Genomic DNA, 16,170 nt, shown 5'->3' with positions numbered 1-16,170 from the left:
CACAAAGCAAAAGTCATCTCAGTCTGCTTTCATGAACGAGTTCAGTGTTCTTTAGTGGCCTTCACATCACCAGATCTGAATCCAGTAAAACACATTTGGGATAAAAGTGCACCCAAAAAAACTGCAGGAATTGCATGATGCAGTCAAGTAATATTTCTTGTTTAATCCATGCCACAAAGAACTGAGGCTGTTTTGAGAGCAAAGCGAGGCCCTACCCAGTAATAGAACACTGTTCCTAAGTTCCTGAGTGTATATCTAAAACATCTCTACATCTCTCGTTAAAAAAGCAGTGTTACTAAAAGGAAATTATGTGACACTTTCTGATTTTTTTTTAATAGGTTACAAAAAGTCTATTGTAAAAGTTCCTTTTTAAATTCCACAAATGGGGAAATTCCACCTCCGCATTTAACCCATCTGTGAAGTGAAACACCACATACACACTAGTGAATACACACACATTAGGGGCTGTGAGCACACTTGCCTGGAGCGGTGGGCAGCCCTATCCACAGTGCCAGAGGAGCAATTGGGGGTTAGGTGTCTTGCTCAAGGACACCTCAGTCATGGACTGTCAGCACTGGGGATTGAAGCAGCAAGCTTCCGGTCACAGGGCCAGTTCCCCAAGCTCCAGCCCACGACTGCCCCTACAGTGGGGGTATTCAGAGACTCTGATTTTCGTATTAGTTTAACAAACTATTGCTGTTACTAATATGCCAATGACTAGTCTACATTTTGGAACAAATAAGCTCATTGGCCCACTGATGCTGATAAGACTGACTCAGATAACAACTCTGTACAACGATGCTGAGCAGAAAAGCAGCTCAGAATGTAAAATGTCGATCCTTGAGGTGTTTGGGCTACGACAGCAGAAGGTCCTTATGATCTGAAATCCATTCTGTTGAGAGAAATTTGTGCCCTTCAATTAAATCTTATCTTAAAAACCTTTGAATTAACTCATCTTCTAATATATCCCAAGTGTCTAAACTGATACACTACCAATTTTTGCAGACATTAAGGACTTTTTTTTACAGCTGTGTAAATTTGATAAAAATGTAAATTGATATAAAGTCAGCTGTGTGTAGCAGGTGTGTGTGAGTGTTTTTCTGTGGTGCTGGAGTCTGTCTTTAAGCTCAATAAGCAGTGAAGGGAGTCTTTCATTAAAGTCAGTTTGAACTAGTCTACAGAGAGCAGCTCTATGAGTCTGCCTTCAGGCACACAGCTCCACTCTCCTGGGGTTTCTCTACACTTTTCTGAGCCATCTTTTCCCACCCCCCTCTGTCTTCTCTCTCTCTCTGTCAGCTGGTGAAAAACACACACACACACACACACATGCGCACACACACACATGTGCACACAGACCATTTACACAGTGCATATGACGTGTAGCTGTGTAGCGGAACGTCTTTTGTTAATTTACGGCGTGTTCCTCCTGTTCTGTGGCTGAGGTGAGGTCAGCTCTGTCACATTACATTTCTGCAGATAGAAAACATCTGCTCACATCAAACGCCTTTGAGAAGAGCTGCTGTTTGCACACCAGTCCAAGCACATCTAGCCACATTCGTTTTGTAATGGGAAGTCATGTAGAACAAGCATGGTGAGTAGCAAACTAACACAAGAGGATGTAATACATTTAAATGGAGTGATGCAGTAAATGACAAAGCATTTTATCACTGAGGCCAGTGTGATCTACTGGTAATTAACAATCTATAAGTGGACAAAACACATGGAAATAAATCTAGATGGAAGTCTGTATTACAAGTACCTGCGCTGACTAGCATCGTGTTGAGTGATGGGGGGAGAAGGGGGGCCATCCTACCTACCCAGAGAGAGCGAGGCCAATTGTGCTCTTCTGGACTCCTGGCTACGGATGGCTGTAGCATCAACCAAGGATCGAAATCGCGATCTCCTGATGTTAGGGCCAACGCTGTGCCACTCGGGAGCCCTGGCTTGTTTAATAAGTCCTTTATTAAGTTAAATCAGGTATGCTGCTGATGGAATTGAATAAATACATGCAGTAATTGAAGGTGGCGAGGTGAAGTCTTGAACCTTTGTCAGTCTGACTAGGCCACAACATTTGCTACTGTATTCAGTATTTGTGCTTTTTGTATTTCTTCCAAGGTTATACAGTGTTTCTACTGGCAAGAAAACTTGATGACCCGACAGCTAAAAAAAACTTGGTTAAGAGCTTACAACTTTTGCACTGTACCGTATCCCTTCCTAATGTGTCGCTCAACAGAACTCATAAAAGATGGCACAATGTTACTCAATGCACATGAGAACAATGTGACTATCTGCAGGCTGGCACTTGTCAGTCTGCTGTATGTGTGTTGCCCTGCTGAGGCAGGATGGGGCAGAGAGGTTAGTGCAAAGTGACACACTCTCTCATTTCCCTCACTCCAGCTGATCTGATGGCCTCGTGTGACCTGATGTCACTCTCTGATTGGCAATCAGCAGAGCCGTGGCCGCACTGAGAATCGCTGCCGTTCCTTGAGCACGCACACACAGACACAGCGTGATGAGCCTTTGATAGAATAGATGACGATGATTATTGCCATTAACTTGGACTGAACTAAAATGTTTGGTAGGGTCATATGAACAGTGCATGCACAACATTGTTGACAAAGTCCAACATAGTTATACAGTACAGTTACAGGGTAGAACATGTTATTTTGACTAGTTGAATACTGTTGAATTTTCTTTGTTTTGCAATTGCTCTACTGGTTGATGGAGCCTAAATGTAAAAGGAGCTGAGTTATGCCACATGCTTAAATCCTCTTAGGTTTCACTTTCAGTCTGAAGTGTCTGAGTATAGAAATACTGCCAGTGCTGAACTGCTATAGTACTCAAGTCCAGTTTAACTGCATTTTGTAAATTAATAGTTCAGCACTCATTTTACTGTCTAAGCTTGTGTTTTTAAACCATATTACACTCTAAAACGTGAAGTGAATTTCTTGCCACAGTAGCTTTGTGACTGGCCATTCCCAGCTCTTCCACATTTATGTTGATTGCTGCCATTCTAATGCATAATAGAGGGTTAGACGGGGGGAAGCCAGAGACTGGGCCTCTCTCCCTCTCTCTCCCGCTTACTCTCTCATCAATGTAATCCAGGCTGGGGTTCCACTCCTCTCCCCTTTCTCTCTGTTGGATTTCAAATCAAGGTCTAATAGACCCAATCTGGTGGCTTTTTAAGGCAAAAGGACAGTGCAATGCAGCAGTAATTGCGCTCTAATTCAGGTGAACTTGCAATATCTAATCAGACAGCTCCAAATTCCACCAGCAGCCCCAAGGACACTCGTCCTCCTCCGCAAACACCTAATAAAGTGAGGGATTTATCCCCCCCGCGCCCGCGCCTCAGCCCTCGCTACTTAAATAATGGCAACCTGCCTGCTGCCGAGGCGAGCGTGCATTTACTGTATGAAACGCTACGCTGCTCTCAATGACGCTTTGAATTTCTGCCATTACCGTGGAGAGGAGAGGAGAGCGGAGAAAAAAAGTGCCCTGCCAAAACACACTTAACAGATGATTTAGGATATTCAAAAAGCACGAATGCTCCTCCAGACGGTCAGCGGCCCTCCTGCCGAGAACGATGAAAGCAGAGCGCTCCAAAGGTTGAGGAGCCTTCAAAGAGTTTTCCTGCAGGGTATTTGCCAAGATGAATACTACATGGTGTAAAGTGTGATCAAAATGCACTGGCAGTATATGGAGAAGTGCAGCTTAACCTAAGAGGAGCACTGAGAGGCACAGGATGGGGAATCTGACGGTTCAGCCCTGTTCAGTTCTCAGGGATCGGGCCTGATTTGTTTTTTAGGCCAAATAATGGAAACTACATGGGAAATGACATATTTTATAATTAACACTAAGAAGAGATTACTGATGATTACATAATTTATTACACAGTTAGTTACTATGTCCAACTTGTTTCTTGTTTGTTTCAGTGTTAAACAATGACTAAAAATAGAAAAAATGTAAAGGGTGTTTTTTCTTTTTCATAAAATAAGACTATGCACAAGAAGATTTCACCAAACTCAAATCATAATAAAACATTTCCTTTTCTACCAACAGAGACAAATGTGGTATTACTGGAACGTTTAAACCCTTTTTTGGGGAATTAAATACGTTATTTTCTCCCTAGTTTAGTCATATTCAATTCCACCCACTAGTTAAGACTCCCAATCACATGATACTACTAGCGCTAAGAGAGCAAATGCAAACGCAGGCTTCCTCCGAGTCATGTGAAGCCAGCCACCGCATGTTTTTGAACTGCAGCTAATGCAATGTCACTGGACAACTAAACATGCTTGGAGGAGAAAGCTAACCCCAGTTCTGTTACGTCAGCTGATAGATGTCTGCGCTGCATCTCGCTGAGTGATGGGGTAAGAGGGAGCGCTATCCCTACCCACTCAGAGAGAGCAAGGCCATTTGTGCTCTCTTGGACTCCATGGATGGCTGTAGCATCACTGGGGATCAAACTCGTTATTGTGATGGGGCTAGCACTCACACGGTTAGGCCAATTGGGAGTCAAAAGTCTTCTGACACAAGTAAGAACAGACGCTCATATTGTACATGTCAAATGGAACCTAGGAGGGTTGAAATATAAATTAAAAAGCACTACATAAATATATATAAATGGCTATTAATGTCAATACTAATAATATGAATTATTCATTAAACAAAATATGAAAGGCCCAGCTGTGCAGCCTTGTGTGTACAAGCTATATTTCAAACATGAAAAAAATGTCCCTTTAAGGTGGGACTGTGGTTGACAGCTGAAGCCTTGTGTCAGGGCTGCTTTAATCTGTTTAACAACAGATTTTAGTTTAAAATAACCAAATAGCTAAATTTGAATCTCTGTTACTCAGGCACAACTAAAGCTGCGGCACCAAAGCTGTGTCATTATCATCATAAAGCTGATGTTCATGATAGGAATGCTACTTGAAATCCACTTGTGACCAATCATGATGTGAAAACACATAATATGGTGCAATGAGCACAAATCTCTCAAACTGGAGGCTTGAAAAAAAGGAAAATAGTAATGACTGCAGTTCCTTCATTTTAACTATTAAGATGTGTATCTTTTTTTCTTGAGATTTTTTCTTACGCTGTACATTAGAAGCACAGGCTGGAAAGCTTGTTACCTTGATGTACCACGCTCTAATAATTTTGCTGTGGAACAAGTGGCTCCTGTTCTTTCAAAGCTTTCAGCTGAAGGTGGCTTTGACCAGTCACTGTTGTGCTCCACTAGAGAATATAATGACATTCATACTGGCTCTGTTCAAGCAACCTCAGAACACAATATTTATGAACAACGGTTGTGTTAAAGTTGCCAAGGCCTGTAGGTACTCACAGTCTAAATGACTATGCCGAATGCCCTCCACATCTTCTGCATGAATGAAGTGATAACATCTCTTCCCTATGATGTCCACAGGTGTCAGGTCCATGTAGTCACTAATTCTGGAGGTGAATAATAAAACATTTCAGAGTGTATCTGTAGTGCTTTTACAACCAAACTGTCAGAGACACAGCAAATAGATCATTTTCTACAATCAGCGATTGATTGGTCAACATTAAGTACTTTACACACCTAAAATGTGTAAATGAATAATTGCACTTTTAAATGATGCATGACTTTGTAGCTGAACTGTAACTGCAAGGATACCAAAATAAAGTTGGACTGTCTACAGAAAAAGCTTGACTCTGAGAGAGAGAGGGGGCAAGATTGCTATCAAGTGCCATGTTCAAAGAGCCTTTGCCATGATGATAACTGTGCAACAGACTTGGCCTGATGCCATTCCCTCATAAATATGTTAAGTGCAGGGGAGTGGTAAAAAATTCAGCAGACATTGGGGTGACTTTAATCCCAGAGACATAAATAAAACTAATAAAACTAATAAGATATTTCCTTTCAAGCCAGACCAAATTAAGATGTTCTCATTTTTCAGAACAGAAAAGGCTTCTCAGAGGTTTTAAAAGTACAAAGAAGGTCTTTCTAGGCTGAGTTTAAAAAGAACGATAGATGCTGCACAAGCAAATATCAAGCAGTGCACATACAGGTGAAAATTATAGAGTTGCTGTCCAATAAAAAAAAAAAAACAATCTCCATTTTATCATTTTTTATTTTTCTACATCATTTGATCATGACTGTCCTCTGCATTGTGTGTAAATGACATATTGAATGGACCAATAGAAATGCACCACAATCACTTGAACTCTCATATTGAATGCTCCTTTACATTAAGTGCATTAACTTAAAGTTCAAAAATGGTTTTCCCTTCTAATGTACAGTTACTATTTTGGAGAGGCTTGTTTTTTTTTGGACAGTGATGATGTACAATTCATTATGTGTGAGAAACTAAGCAATTTAACATCTAGGTTTGCAATACAAAAAAAAATGAACATATAAAACAAAAGCCCATTTCACCTCGTGACATCGATGAACAAATTATGGAAGGAAGAAGTACCTATTTTCACAGTAGACGATGTTGAGGTCCATGTTGACCCGTGTGACGAACATCTGGCAGTCGATGCGAACTTCGTTTAAGGTGGGTGGAGGGAGAGCATGGGCGACCACCACCATGCCCATGATCTGATTGGGCACATTGCGATTGTGTGTTAGCGCCATTCTTATCCTCAGTCTGCCCGTGATGTGGATCACCTTAAAGGAGACAGTGAAGAAAGTCAGAACAGGGCATGAAATGTATGCTTTATCATCTCTGACTAGCCATAGTGGTAAGTGTAAAAATATATTTCACAGAAATGCTTACTGTGCTTCGATAAATCAGTAATACTATGTATTGTATACTCTGTATACAGTATTAGTTTGTTTACTGTGTTGCAGTCTGGACAAAGGCCAGCCCATACCATTGTGCCAAACGCTGTTAAGGTCCAGCTGAGACTACTGAAGAATACACAGGCATGAAAAATTAAGAAGCACAATGAGGACTACTTAATTCTCTATGAAATCAAGAAAAAAAGCAAAGGAACTAATTACCTTTTCTCTAGCTTTAAAGTTTTACAAAGCTTTAAAGTCTTTGTAGCTTCATTTTGCCCAGAGGAGGAATTGACTAGATCGGCAACCCTGTACTTTTTTGGATACATCCATTTTAATCACCCAGGCTAACCCGGGGGGAATTGTTTTGTAGTTTTTGTAACTTCTGACACTAGCTTTTCACTGCTTCACCTCTGAGATGCTATTAGCATCATTCATATAGACAGATTTGGCCCCTGAAGTCACTCAGTGCTGAGGCCGCAAGGGCTCTTTGATGCTTTGTGCTCCTCCACTGGGGGACAAGAGAGCCCAAACCCTGCGACTGAGTGACTGCCACTTTAACTAAAAAGAGCCTTTCTCCCAAGCCTGGATTTGGAGCTGTGAGACTGCGTTAGCACTCACAGAAATCAAAGACCATCACAAATTAGGGGCCAATTAAGGGAGTTTCTAACTTTCCAGGATATGCGTTACAGTCAATTAGAATCAAGGTTGGAGTCTCCATTTTTTAGGAATCTGTTTTAAAAGAAAGGGTAACAGTGTGCTGATAATGCCACTACTGCGTTCATTAAATATATGTATTGTATGTATGTAAGTAAATTTCTAAAATGGTAAACATTTTTAAGTCATCTGAAAAAATACAGTTCAACACCAAAGATTTTTTAGCTTTCATCACAATTACAGAATTCACAGTTTGCCATTAAACTGTATATTGTGACTAGTAGTCAGACTTCGGTATTGAGATAATACATGTAATGTACTTTATTCGTCCCGTGTTAGCTTTTTATACGCTTTAGCAGGTGATGTGAACTCATGAACTCAATCCACCAATCACTGTTTGTCTCCGTGGTTGGCATAGCAACAATCAAACTGACTGGGTAGTTGTGTCTCAGCAACTGGTAATAAACTTCAAATCGTTTGTCTTCTGCCTCGTCACCTTTAGTTTCAGCTCCAGAAATGTCTTTGTGTCGCTTTTGATGGAAAGCAGCCTACCTTTTTTGTGAGGATGCCTTTGTTACTTGAAGACATTCTTCTATTTGTTAGCTTGTCTATAGAATGAACTACACAACAAAGTCCAAAGAAAAAAAAAACGCATCCCATCTGGTCAAAATAGTTTGACAGACAGTTATATCACCTACAATACCATTTTGTTTAATGAAACAGTGTTGCCTTGTGTTACGTTAAATATGTCTTTTAGCTTGTCTTTATTTAAATATGTAACGTTAACAAGACAAATAACCCCAAAACAGTGGAAAGTAATATATGATAATATATATGTTTAAGCTCTATTCAAGATGGATTAGTGTACCAGAGGAGGTCCAGAAATATAACATATAAAGAATATAACTGAGTAATTCACATGGGATAAAGTACATGTAATTTCACCAAATTACCTCAGATAGCTCAGATCAAACTGCCATAGCCTGTACATTCACATAGGTAACAATTAAACGAGTCCAAACAAACAGCAAAAATGATCTTCCTTTTAATGTCAGGTAGGACAGCTTCAGGCATCTAAAAGTGGATTCAAATGCCACAGTACTATGAGGATAATTCATTTTCATTCTTCTAATTAGGCAATCATCAAATGTGATTATAGTAGTCCTGTTTTGAAGTTGAGGATAAAGAAACTCTGCCAAGAAACATTTCATAAGTTAGCCATGTTTGCTGGTCAGCAAAAAAATCAGATGTTTATTAGCAAGATTTGTTATTAGATTACTGTGAGGTCAAAACTTTCAACCTAAAATGATCTGGCTTCACTTATCAAAAAGTGGAAAAAAATCATACAGCATGTCTGCTACTTACGGCTTGCGATGCTAATAAATTTGGAACTGCCACTCTCTTCAGTGCTAAATGTTGATCGAAGCCTTAAAGCTGGCTTTTCACATTTATCATTTCACCTTAAATGGTGCCACAGTTACATCCTGGTGCCTGTAGAAATGCCTGTAGCATTTAAGGTGGAACAGATTATTCGATTAAGAAGCTGGCGAACAGGAAGTCACCTTCAAGCATGTTTAAAGACGAACATCAGCCATGCCCGTTTACATCTCAGCTCCTCGGGAAGCATATGAAAAGTACCAACATCCCCTTCAAGGCCTGAAAAGATTTCTACAAGTTTCTACACTCAGTCTGGTGTTTTTCTTGGTGTTGCACCATTGTCATCGTTTTGTTACTTGGGCTGGTTGTTACTTGTGGGGGTTTTAAATATTATTAAGTCAAAAATGTTTTGGAAGTGGCTGGTTTTATCACCCTCAATTGCAAATGCAGGATTTGGAGGAGGCAACAGTATTTGAAGTTTATGGTATGTCTGTTCCATTTTACCAACCTCTCCTTATTTGACCATGTCAACGTAAATACAGTTTTATATTCTATGGCACCTTTTAAATCACAGATCCCATCAGTAATCACTCAGATTACAGCACCTCCCCACACACAACTAATCCAGCTGGAACAGGGCTTTTATGTATTTTTTAACAGATAATCTGTACTGGAGTAAATTTCAAAATAATCATCTCAACCCCAATTACAGTGATAACATGATTTGTCTTTGTTAAATACGTCACGACTGTACTTTGGATGCAGTACTTTAGGATGCAAACAGAAAGAGGTCTCCACATAGTGAATTATACAAAGATCACCATATAGTGAAACTCTTGGTTAATCCTTTCATTTTGTTAAAAGACAAGACTGACATTTCAGATTTGAATTTGCAAAATTTCCATTCAGGATGCTTTATTTACTTCAATTGTGAAGGTTCAAAGCATTCTTTCAGTCTGTATTCTGAACTTTCTAAGAAAAAGTTCTGGACTCTGGGGGAGCTGCGAGATGGCATGTGTTTGAGGAGATTTGGCATAAGATAGCAGCGTGTAGCTCATGTTCAGCTGGTCTGTAGTTGTGTGCAGTCAGCGTGGATCAGACAGAGGGATTGGCAGGTACAGACACACTTGACACAGCTGTTGCCAACCTTCAATAAGACATCACAGCACAATGGCAGTGAAAGAAGATGTCTAATTACAGGCTGATATCAAACCAGCACGCATCTCCTCATAAAGCGAGTAGCACTCCAGAGAGGCAGCCTGCGCCAAACACACACACACACACACACACACACACACACACACACACACACACACACACACACACACATACACACACACACACACACACACACACCATCAGCCGCTCAGAAAGAGGAGCTCAACCCCTTCAATAAATAAACATTCAAATGTATTAAAAATATACAAAATGGAAATGATCCTTTCAGAAGCCCAAAGCTAGGGGCATCAAAAAGTTAGTTTGAAAATACAACTTTTGAAGTAATTGCCACAAAGCGAGTGTCGGTGGTGAATTGCTGCAGGAGTGCTCTTGGCAAGAACATCATAAGCCCTGGCAAAACATTAAATATGCTCAGGCTGCTAAATGCAAACTGACGCGGCAAGGGTTCACCACGGCTGCGGTGAGAGGCAGGCGCATAGCATATCTCAATTTAATACAAGCCAACATAACAAAGGGATCAATTTTTATAATTCATGGTTCAGCACACAATGCACTCTCCCTCTCTCTCTTTTTTTTCTGTCTCTCTCTCTCTCTCTCTGCCCCTTTCTCTTTCCCCCCGCTGGTGAATATAGAAGAGGTATACATAAGAAATAAGATTCATCTGTTCCTAGGGATTCTCTGGAGTGCTTTTGAAATGTGATACAGCACAAATAATGACGGAGAGCTTTTACATGAGTGCATTAAATGAGATGGGGGGCCGAGATGTGCTGAAAAAAAGATGGGCTTAAGCTGGAGAAGAATTCACTTTGATTTGACCTCCAGAGTGAAGAGAGGATATAAGCAGCCATGATGCGTGGCTGCGCCTCGCCTCGCCGCTTATCGCCTAATGCCGGCACGCCGTATGCAAAATTCATACCTTTGTATTATGTAACAACACAAGTGTTGACTTAATTCAAAGTAAATGTAATAAGAGGTGTCCTTGTCTGGCCAGTAACGTATGCGCTCATGCATGTGTGAATATTTATGCAATGGGCTAGCGTAGCTCCCTTACTTCATGCTTATTTGCATCAAATCTGTCCAGACGAATGCCAGAGACAAAGGGGGGGAAGCAAGAAACCCAGGAGGGAGGCCGCTGCCTTTCTATCTTTTACTCACACAAACACCCATCCTGCCTAAATAGAGCACCCAGCCTGGGCATAAGATGCTCCTCTGGCATCAGTAAAAAAAATTTTGATTGTCTACTTTGCATACTTTACTGAACATAGGCCAAGTCATTCTGGTGAACTAAATTTGAACAATAATACTGTTGCTGTTGTGTCAAAACCTCACAAATCCTTTTAACACAACTGCTCTCTGAGTTTACATCTTTTTGGTAGGAATTGTGTGGATGTAGTATATTTTATTCATGTGTAAGTGATTGACAAGGTTTTGTTACAACAGCAAATATTCAAATATGTTGGAAAGCTTAGTTTGATGAGTTTGATAGCTAATTACTTTGCAAAATCACAGTAGGATTGTTGCTAAATTTAAATACAAAATATAAAATGTACATTTATTTTTTAAATATACAGTTTCTCAAAAAACCCTCCTCTTTAAATATTCTTAAAAAGAGGTTTATGAATGGATAGTATCAAAACCTGCTTAGTTTTGGCTGAAATCACTAAAATGGCAGGAATAGTGCTTCCTGATACAAAATATCCCTGAACAAGGAAATGAATCATTCTTGGTACAGAGGCAGCTACTAATTTGTATCCCGAATGATATTTCCAACCTCCTTCTAGTCTGTAGGCTAAAATCTTGAGACATGCCAGTATAAAATTCATTAACGTATCCTAAAACGGCTCTAATCAAATAAGGCACAGAAGCTGTTGGCACAGTGAACATAATATATTCAGCCAAATGGCAGCTACACAGTGTATTAGCACACACAGGGGAGCAGTGATTGAGTGGAGGGAGATTTAGCCGCTCGAATGAAGATCTGGGGGGCCGCAGGACTCAGTGTTACCTTGTAGCCGGAGGACTTGATGTGAACGCCTCTCTTGGTCAGTGTGGACTTCATTCGGATGAAGAAGGAGCGCTCCAGAGAGTTATCTGGAGAGAGGTGGCTGGGACTGCTAGACTCCACTGCAGGAGCAAACACAACAGGAAAAAAAAATCCAATTACTTTACATTACTTGTCCAATACCGTACTGTGCAGTTAAGCCCCAGAGAGAAGAAGATATTAAACAGCTCTGGTGGGCAAGATGGTTTGTAATAAGTTCTCATTGAGTTTCTATCATCTAGAGGTAGACGTTTAATGGAAGAGCACAACTTGATGAGGTAAAAAAAGCACTATGTCAATAAAAGTTTGACAATGTTTTAATTATGTTTTCTAATAGCAACAACCATTGCCTGCTCCAGTGTGATAATTGCTTCAAACTCTTCATGGAGAGTCAACAGCTGATACTGTAGGAGAAATACATTTCACCAAGCTTAGTGGACATATTTATCTGGCATACAATGAGCAAACTTAGAAAAAATGGCCTGGTTTCAGATAATAGTAGTTTAATTTGGACACACACACATACTAAATTATAATTTGAACTGTAAATATTTAGCTCACAAATGCTAATAAAACAACACACTGTCTCATTTGCTCTTTGGGTTTGACAGTATGGCAACTAACAAAATGCAACTTTCATAAAACATCAGATTACAGCAATTATCTGCACATTTTAACCTAACTGATTAGGTAATACATTACAATTAGGTCCCATTCATAATCAAATTAACCCCACCCCCATGCAGGCTAGCGCTGTTCATACACAGACAGCTAGAAGCGGGAGGCAGCAGGAACATCAGTGTTTGGACAGAACAAGGCGACATGAGTGAAACAGTATTACTGAGGGAACTTCAGCACGATCCAGCTCTCCACTGCTCTGTATATGACAAGACTGTAGACTGCAATGACATTGCTTTAGAACTAAAGACAATGACAGAGAGGAAGACTGCAGCCTCTCTCTCTCCCTCTCTCTCTCTCTCTCTTTCTGAGGACGTGAATTAAATGTCATTTAAAATCTAACTAGTCCTTTATCACTCTGGGGAAAAGGCAGAGCCATGTTATATTTAGTCATTTCATTTCTTCTGATTAAATATGAATTACTATGAAATTTTTCTCATCATCTAACACAGCAGAATACGCCAACAGCTTTTTAATACACTATATAAGCACAAACTTCAGCTCTAAGAGTTTAATTCGCCTCTCTAATCCAATCACATCAACCTTATTTCTCTTATCACAGATTCCCATTTTGAATTAAATGAGCTCATTAGTTTTAATCAAAGGCAGAGAGATCAAAACTTACACTTAAATGCTTTAGATCAGAGCTGTCAGTCAAGCGTAGAGTTCTATTTTACTAAAACACAAGATCAGAAGCCCTTAGAACTCTGCATTTTCATTAGACATGAGGCAGGCTTAAAGACACAGCATTCTTTTTTTTTCTCTTTTTACACTGTGAGAAACAGCGAGGTCATTTACAGCATGCCCTCTACCAACTCTCACTGCAGGTGATGTCTGGAATATGAATTATACACTCAATATTTTTTAAGGAAATAGATCCGTATATCTAGTTTCAGCAATACACAGTATTGGCACAGATGTGGAAGTTATAGGGGTTTTAAATTTAAGACTTTGCACAGCAATTTTCATTTTATTTATACATCATTCACACCACTGTTGTGACCTCAGCAGCTGTTTCACCAGTTAAGTCTAAACAGATGACTGTTACAGTGATATCTCTCAAAGCTGAAACAAAACAATGAAATCAAAGCATGCCATGAATTTTGTATTGATCTATAGGAGCTGTAATGTTAATTGCACAAATGTTGCCATAAGACTACCGTACTATACTGAACACACAACAGAAGAAGAGAAGAGGCTATATGAGTGAATGAAGATTTGCTGCATCATCATTAAGGACGTTATGTCTGAGATTAAGAGAATGTGCTGTCACACTACAGGCAGCAGGTCAACTACACACAACACAAGAGACCTGTGTATATATCTACTACAGGATACAGTCGTTCCTATAGTTGTATGTCTTAGGAAGGACACTCTAAGCAAGGCAACTGACATGAAGCCCCACTCTTATGAAGCTCCCCCTTCACCCTGCTAAATGAATGGTTTTGTTCCAAAATGCATTAAAGACCACTTTCAAAAATTTTCCACCCAAGAAATATGTGCTATATTATGATTAATAGAACCTTTACTAGAGAAATAAAAAAGTGTTTTTCATTATACATCAGCTATTATTCTTAAAAAAAAAAAAAAAAAAAACACGTTACAGTGGGGCAAAAAAGTATTTAGTCAGCCACTGATTGTGCAAGTTCTCCTACTTAGAAAGATGAGAGAGGTCTGTAATTTTCATCATAGGTACACTTCAACTATGAGAGACAATATGAGGAAAAAAAATCCAGGAAATCACATTGTAGGATTTTTAAAGAATATATTTATAAATTATGGTGGAAAATAAGTATTTGGTCAATAACAAATGTTCAACTCAACTGACCGAGGTCTAACGTTTCCTGTAAGTCTTCACCAGGTTTGCATACACTGTAGCTGGTATTTTGGCCCATTCCTCCATGCAGATCTCCTCTAGAGCAGTGATGTTTTGGGGCTGTTGCTGGTCAACACAGACTTTCAACTCCCTCCACAAATTTTCTACGGGGTTGAGGTCTGGAGACTGGCTAGGACACTCCAGGACCTTGAAATGCTTTTTACGGAGCCACTCCTTCATTGCCCGAGCGGTGTGTTTGGGATCATTGTCATGCTGGAAGACCCAGCCATGTTCTATCTTCAATGCTCTCGCTGATGGAAGGAGGTTTTGGCTTAAAGTCTCATGATAAATGGTCCCGTTCATTCTTCCTTTAACATGGATCAGTCGTCCTGTCCCCTTTGCAGAAAAACAGCCCCAAAGCATGATGTTTCCACCCCCATGCTTCACAGTAGGTATGGTGTTCTTGGGATGCAACTCAGCATTAAAACATAAGGAGTTGAGTTTTTACTAAAATGTTCTATTTTGGATTCATCTGACCACATGATATTCTCCCAATGCTCTTCTGGATCATCCATATGCTCTCTGGCAAACTTCAGACAGGCCCGTACACGTACTGGCTTAAGCAGGGGGACACACCTGGCACTGCAGGATTTGAGTCCCTCTCGGCGTAGTGTGTTACTGATGGTAGCCTTTGTTACTTTGGTCCCAGCTCTCTGCAGGTCATTCATCAGGTCCCTCCGTGTAGTTGTGGGATTTTTGCTCACTGTTCTCATGATCATTTTGACCCCACAGGATGAGATCTTGTGTGGGGCCCCAGATCGAGGGAGATTATCAATGGACTTGTATGTCTTCCATTTTCTTACAATTGCTCCCACAGTTGATTTATTCACACCAACCTACTTGCCTATTGTAGATTGACTCTTCCCAGCCTGGTGCAGGTCTAAAATTTTCTTCCTGGTGTCCCTCGACAGCTCTTTGGTCTTGGCCATGGTTGAGTTTGGAGTCTGACTGTTTGAGGCTGTGGACAGGTGTCTTTTATACAGATAACAAGGTCAAACAGGTGCCATTAATACAGGTAACGAGTGGAGGACAGAGGAGCTTCTTAAAGAAGTTGTTACAGGTCTGTGAGAGGCAGAAATCTTGCTTGTTTGTGGGTGACCAAATGTTTATTTTCCACCATAATTTTTTAAATTTTTTTTAATTCTTTAAAAATCCTACAATGTGATTTCCTGGATTTTTTTTCTCATATTGTCTCTCATAGTTGAAGTGTACCTATGATGAAAATTACAGACCTCTCTCATCTTTCTAAGTAGGAGAAGTCAAGGAAGAACCATACTTGGTTGCCCAAAGAACCTTTCAGTGGTTGGTTCCCTTTGAAGATCCCTTTTTTAAGTTTAAAGAACCTACACATAATATACCAATAAAAACTTTTTTTCCCTAGAACTGTGTATCCAAGTTAAGAACCATTTAAGACCCTTTATTTTTAAGAGTCTTGGGCAGCTTAGAGTACAATATCATATTTGGAATATCTTGGCATTGATCACCGCACCTTTGCACTGATCTAGTTTAGTACATTGCCTTAATCTGGTGATACTCACCTCTAGACTCTCTATCCTCCAGATTTAACACAAAATGCCCCAGATTTCCAGCATATGTGGC

At 40.0% G+C, this 16,170-nt stretch overlaps 1 protein-coding gene across 4 annotated transcripts in view; it reads right to left on the bottom strand.

Annotated features, from left to right (window-relative positions):
- The window catches only part of LOC108428651 (neuronal PAS domain-containing protein 3), a 282,989-nt gene that overhangs the window by 9,272 nt on the left and 257,547 nt on the right, over positions 1 to 16,170 (bottom strand). For all 4 annotated transcript variants that reach the window (XM_017699797.2, XM_017699798.2, XM_037542027.1 and 1 more), the window contains 3 exons: positions 11,982 to 12,100; positions 6,456 to 6,649; positions 5,342 to 5,448 (listed from right to left, as the gene is read on the bottom strand). In XM_017699797.2, coding sequence (XP_017555286.1) covers positions 5,342 to 5,448; positions 6,456 to 6,649; positions 11,982 to 12,100 — 420 coding nt within the window. The remainder of the gene's footprint in view (positions 1 to 5,341; positions 5,449 to 6,455; positions 6,650 to 11,981; positions 12,101 to 16,170) is intronic.

This window comes from Pygocentrus nattereri, chromosome 10, assembly GCF_015220715.1.
Source record: "Pygocentrus nattereri isolate fPygNat1 chromosome 10, fPygNat1.pri, whole genome shotgun sequence".
In the NCBI taxonomy this organism is placed as follows: domain Eukaryota; kingdom Metazoa; phylum Chordata; class Actinopteri; order Characiformes; family Serrasalmidae; genus Pygocentrus; species Pygocentrus nattereri.
Note: the sequence above shows the minus strand (reverse complement) of the source record. Positions and strands in the feature narration are given on the sequence as shown.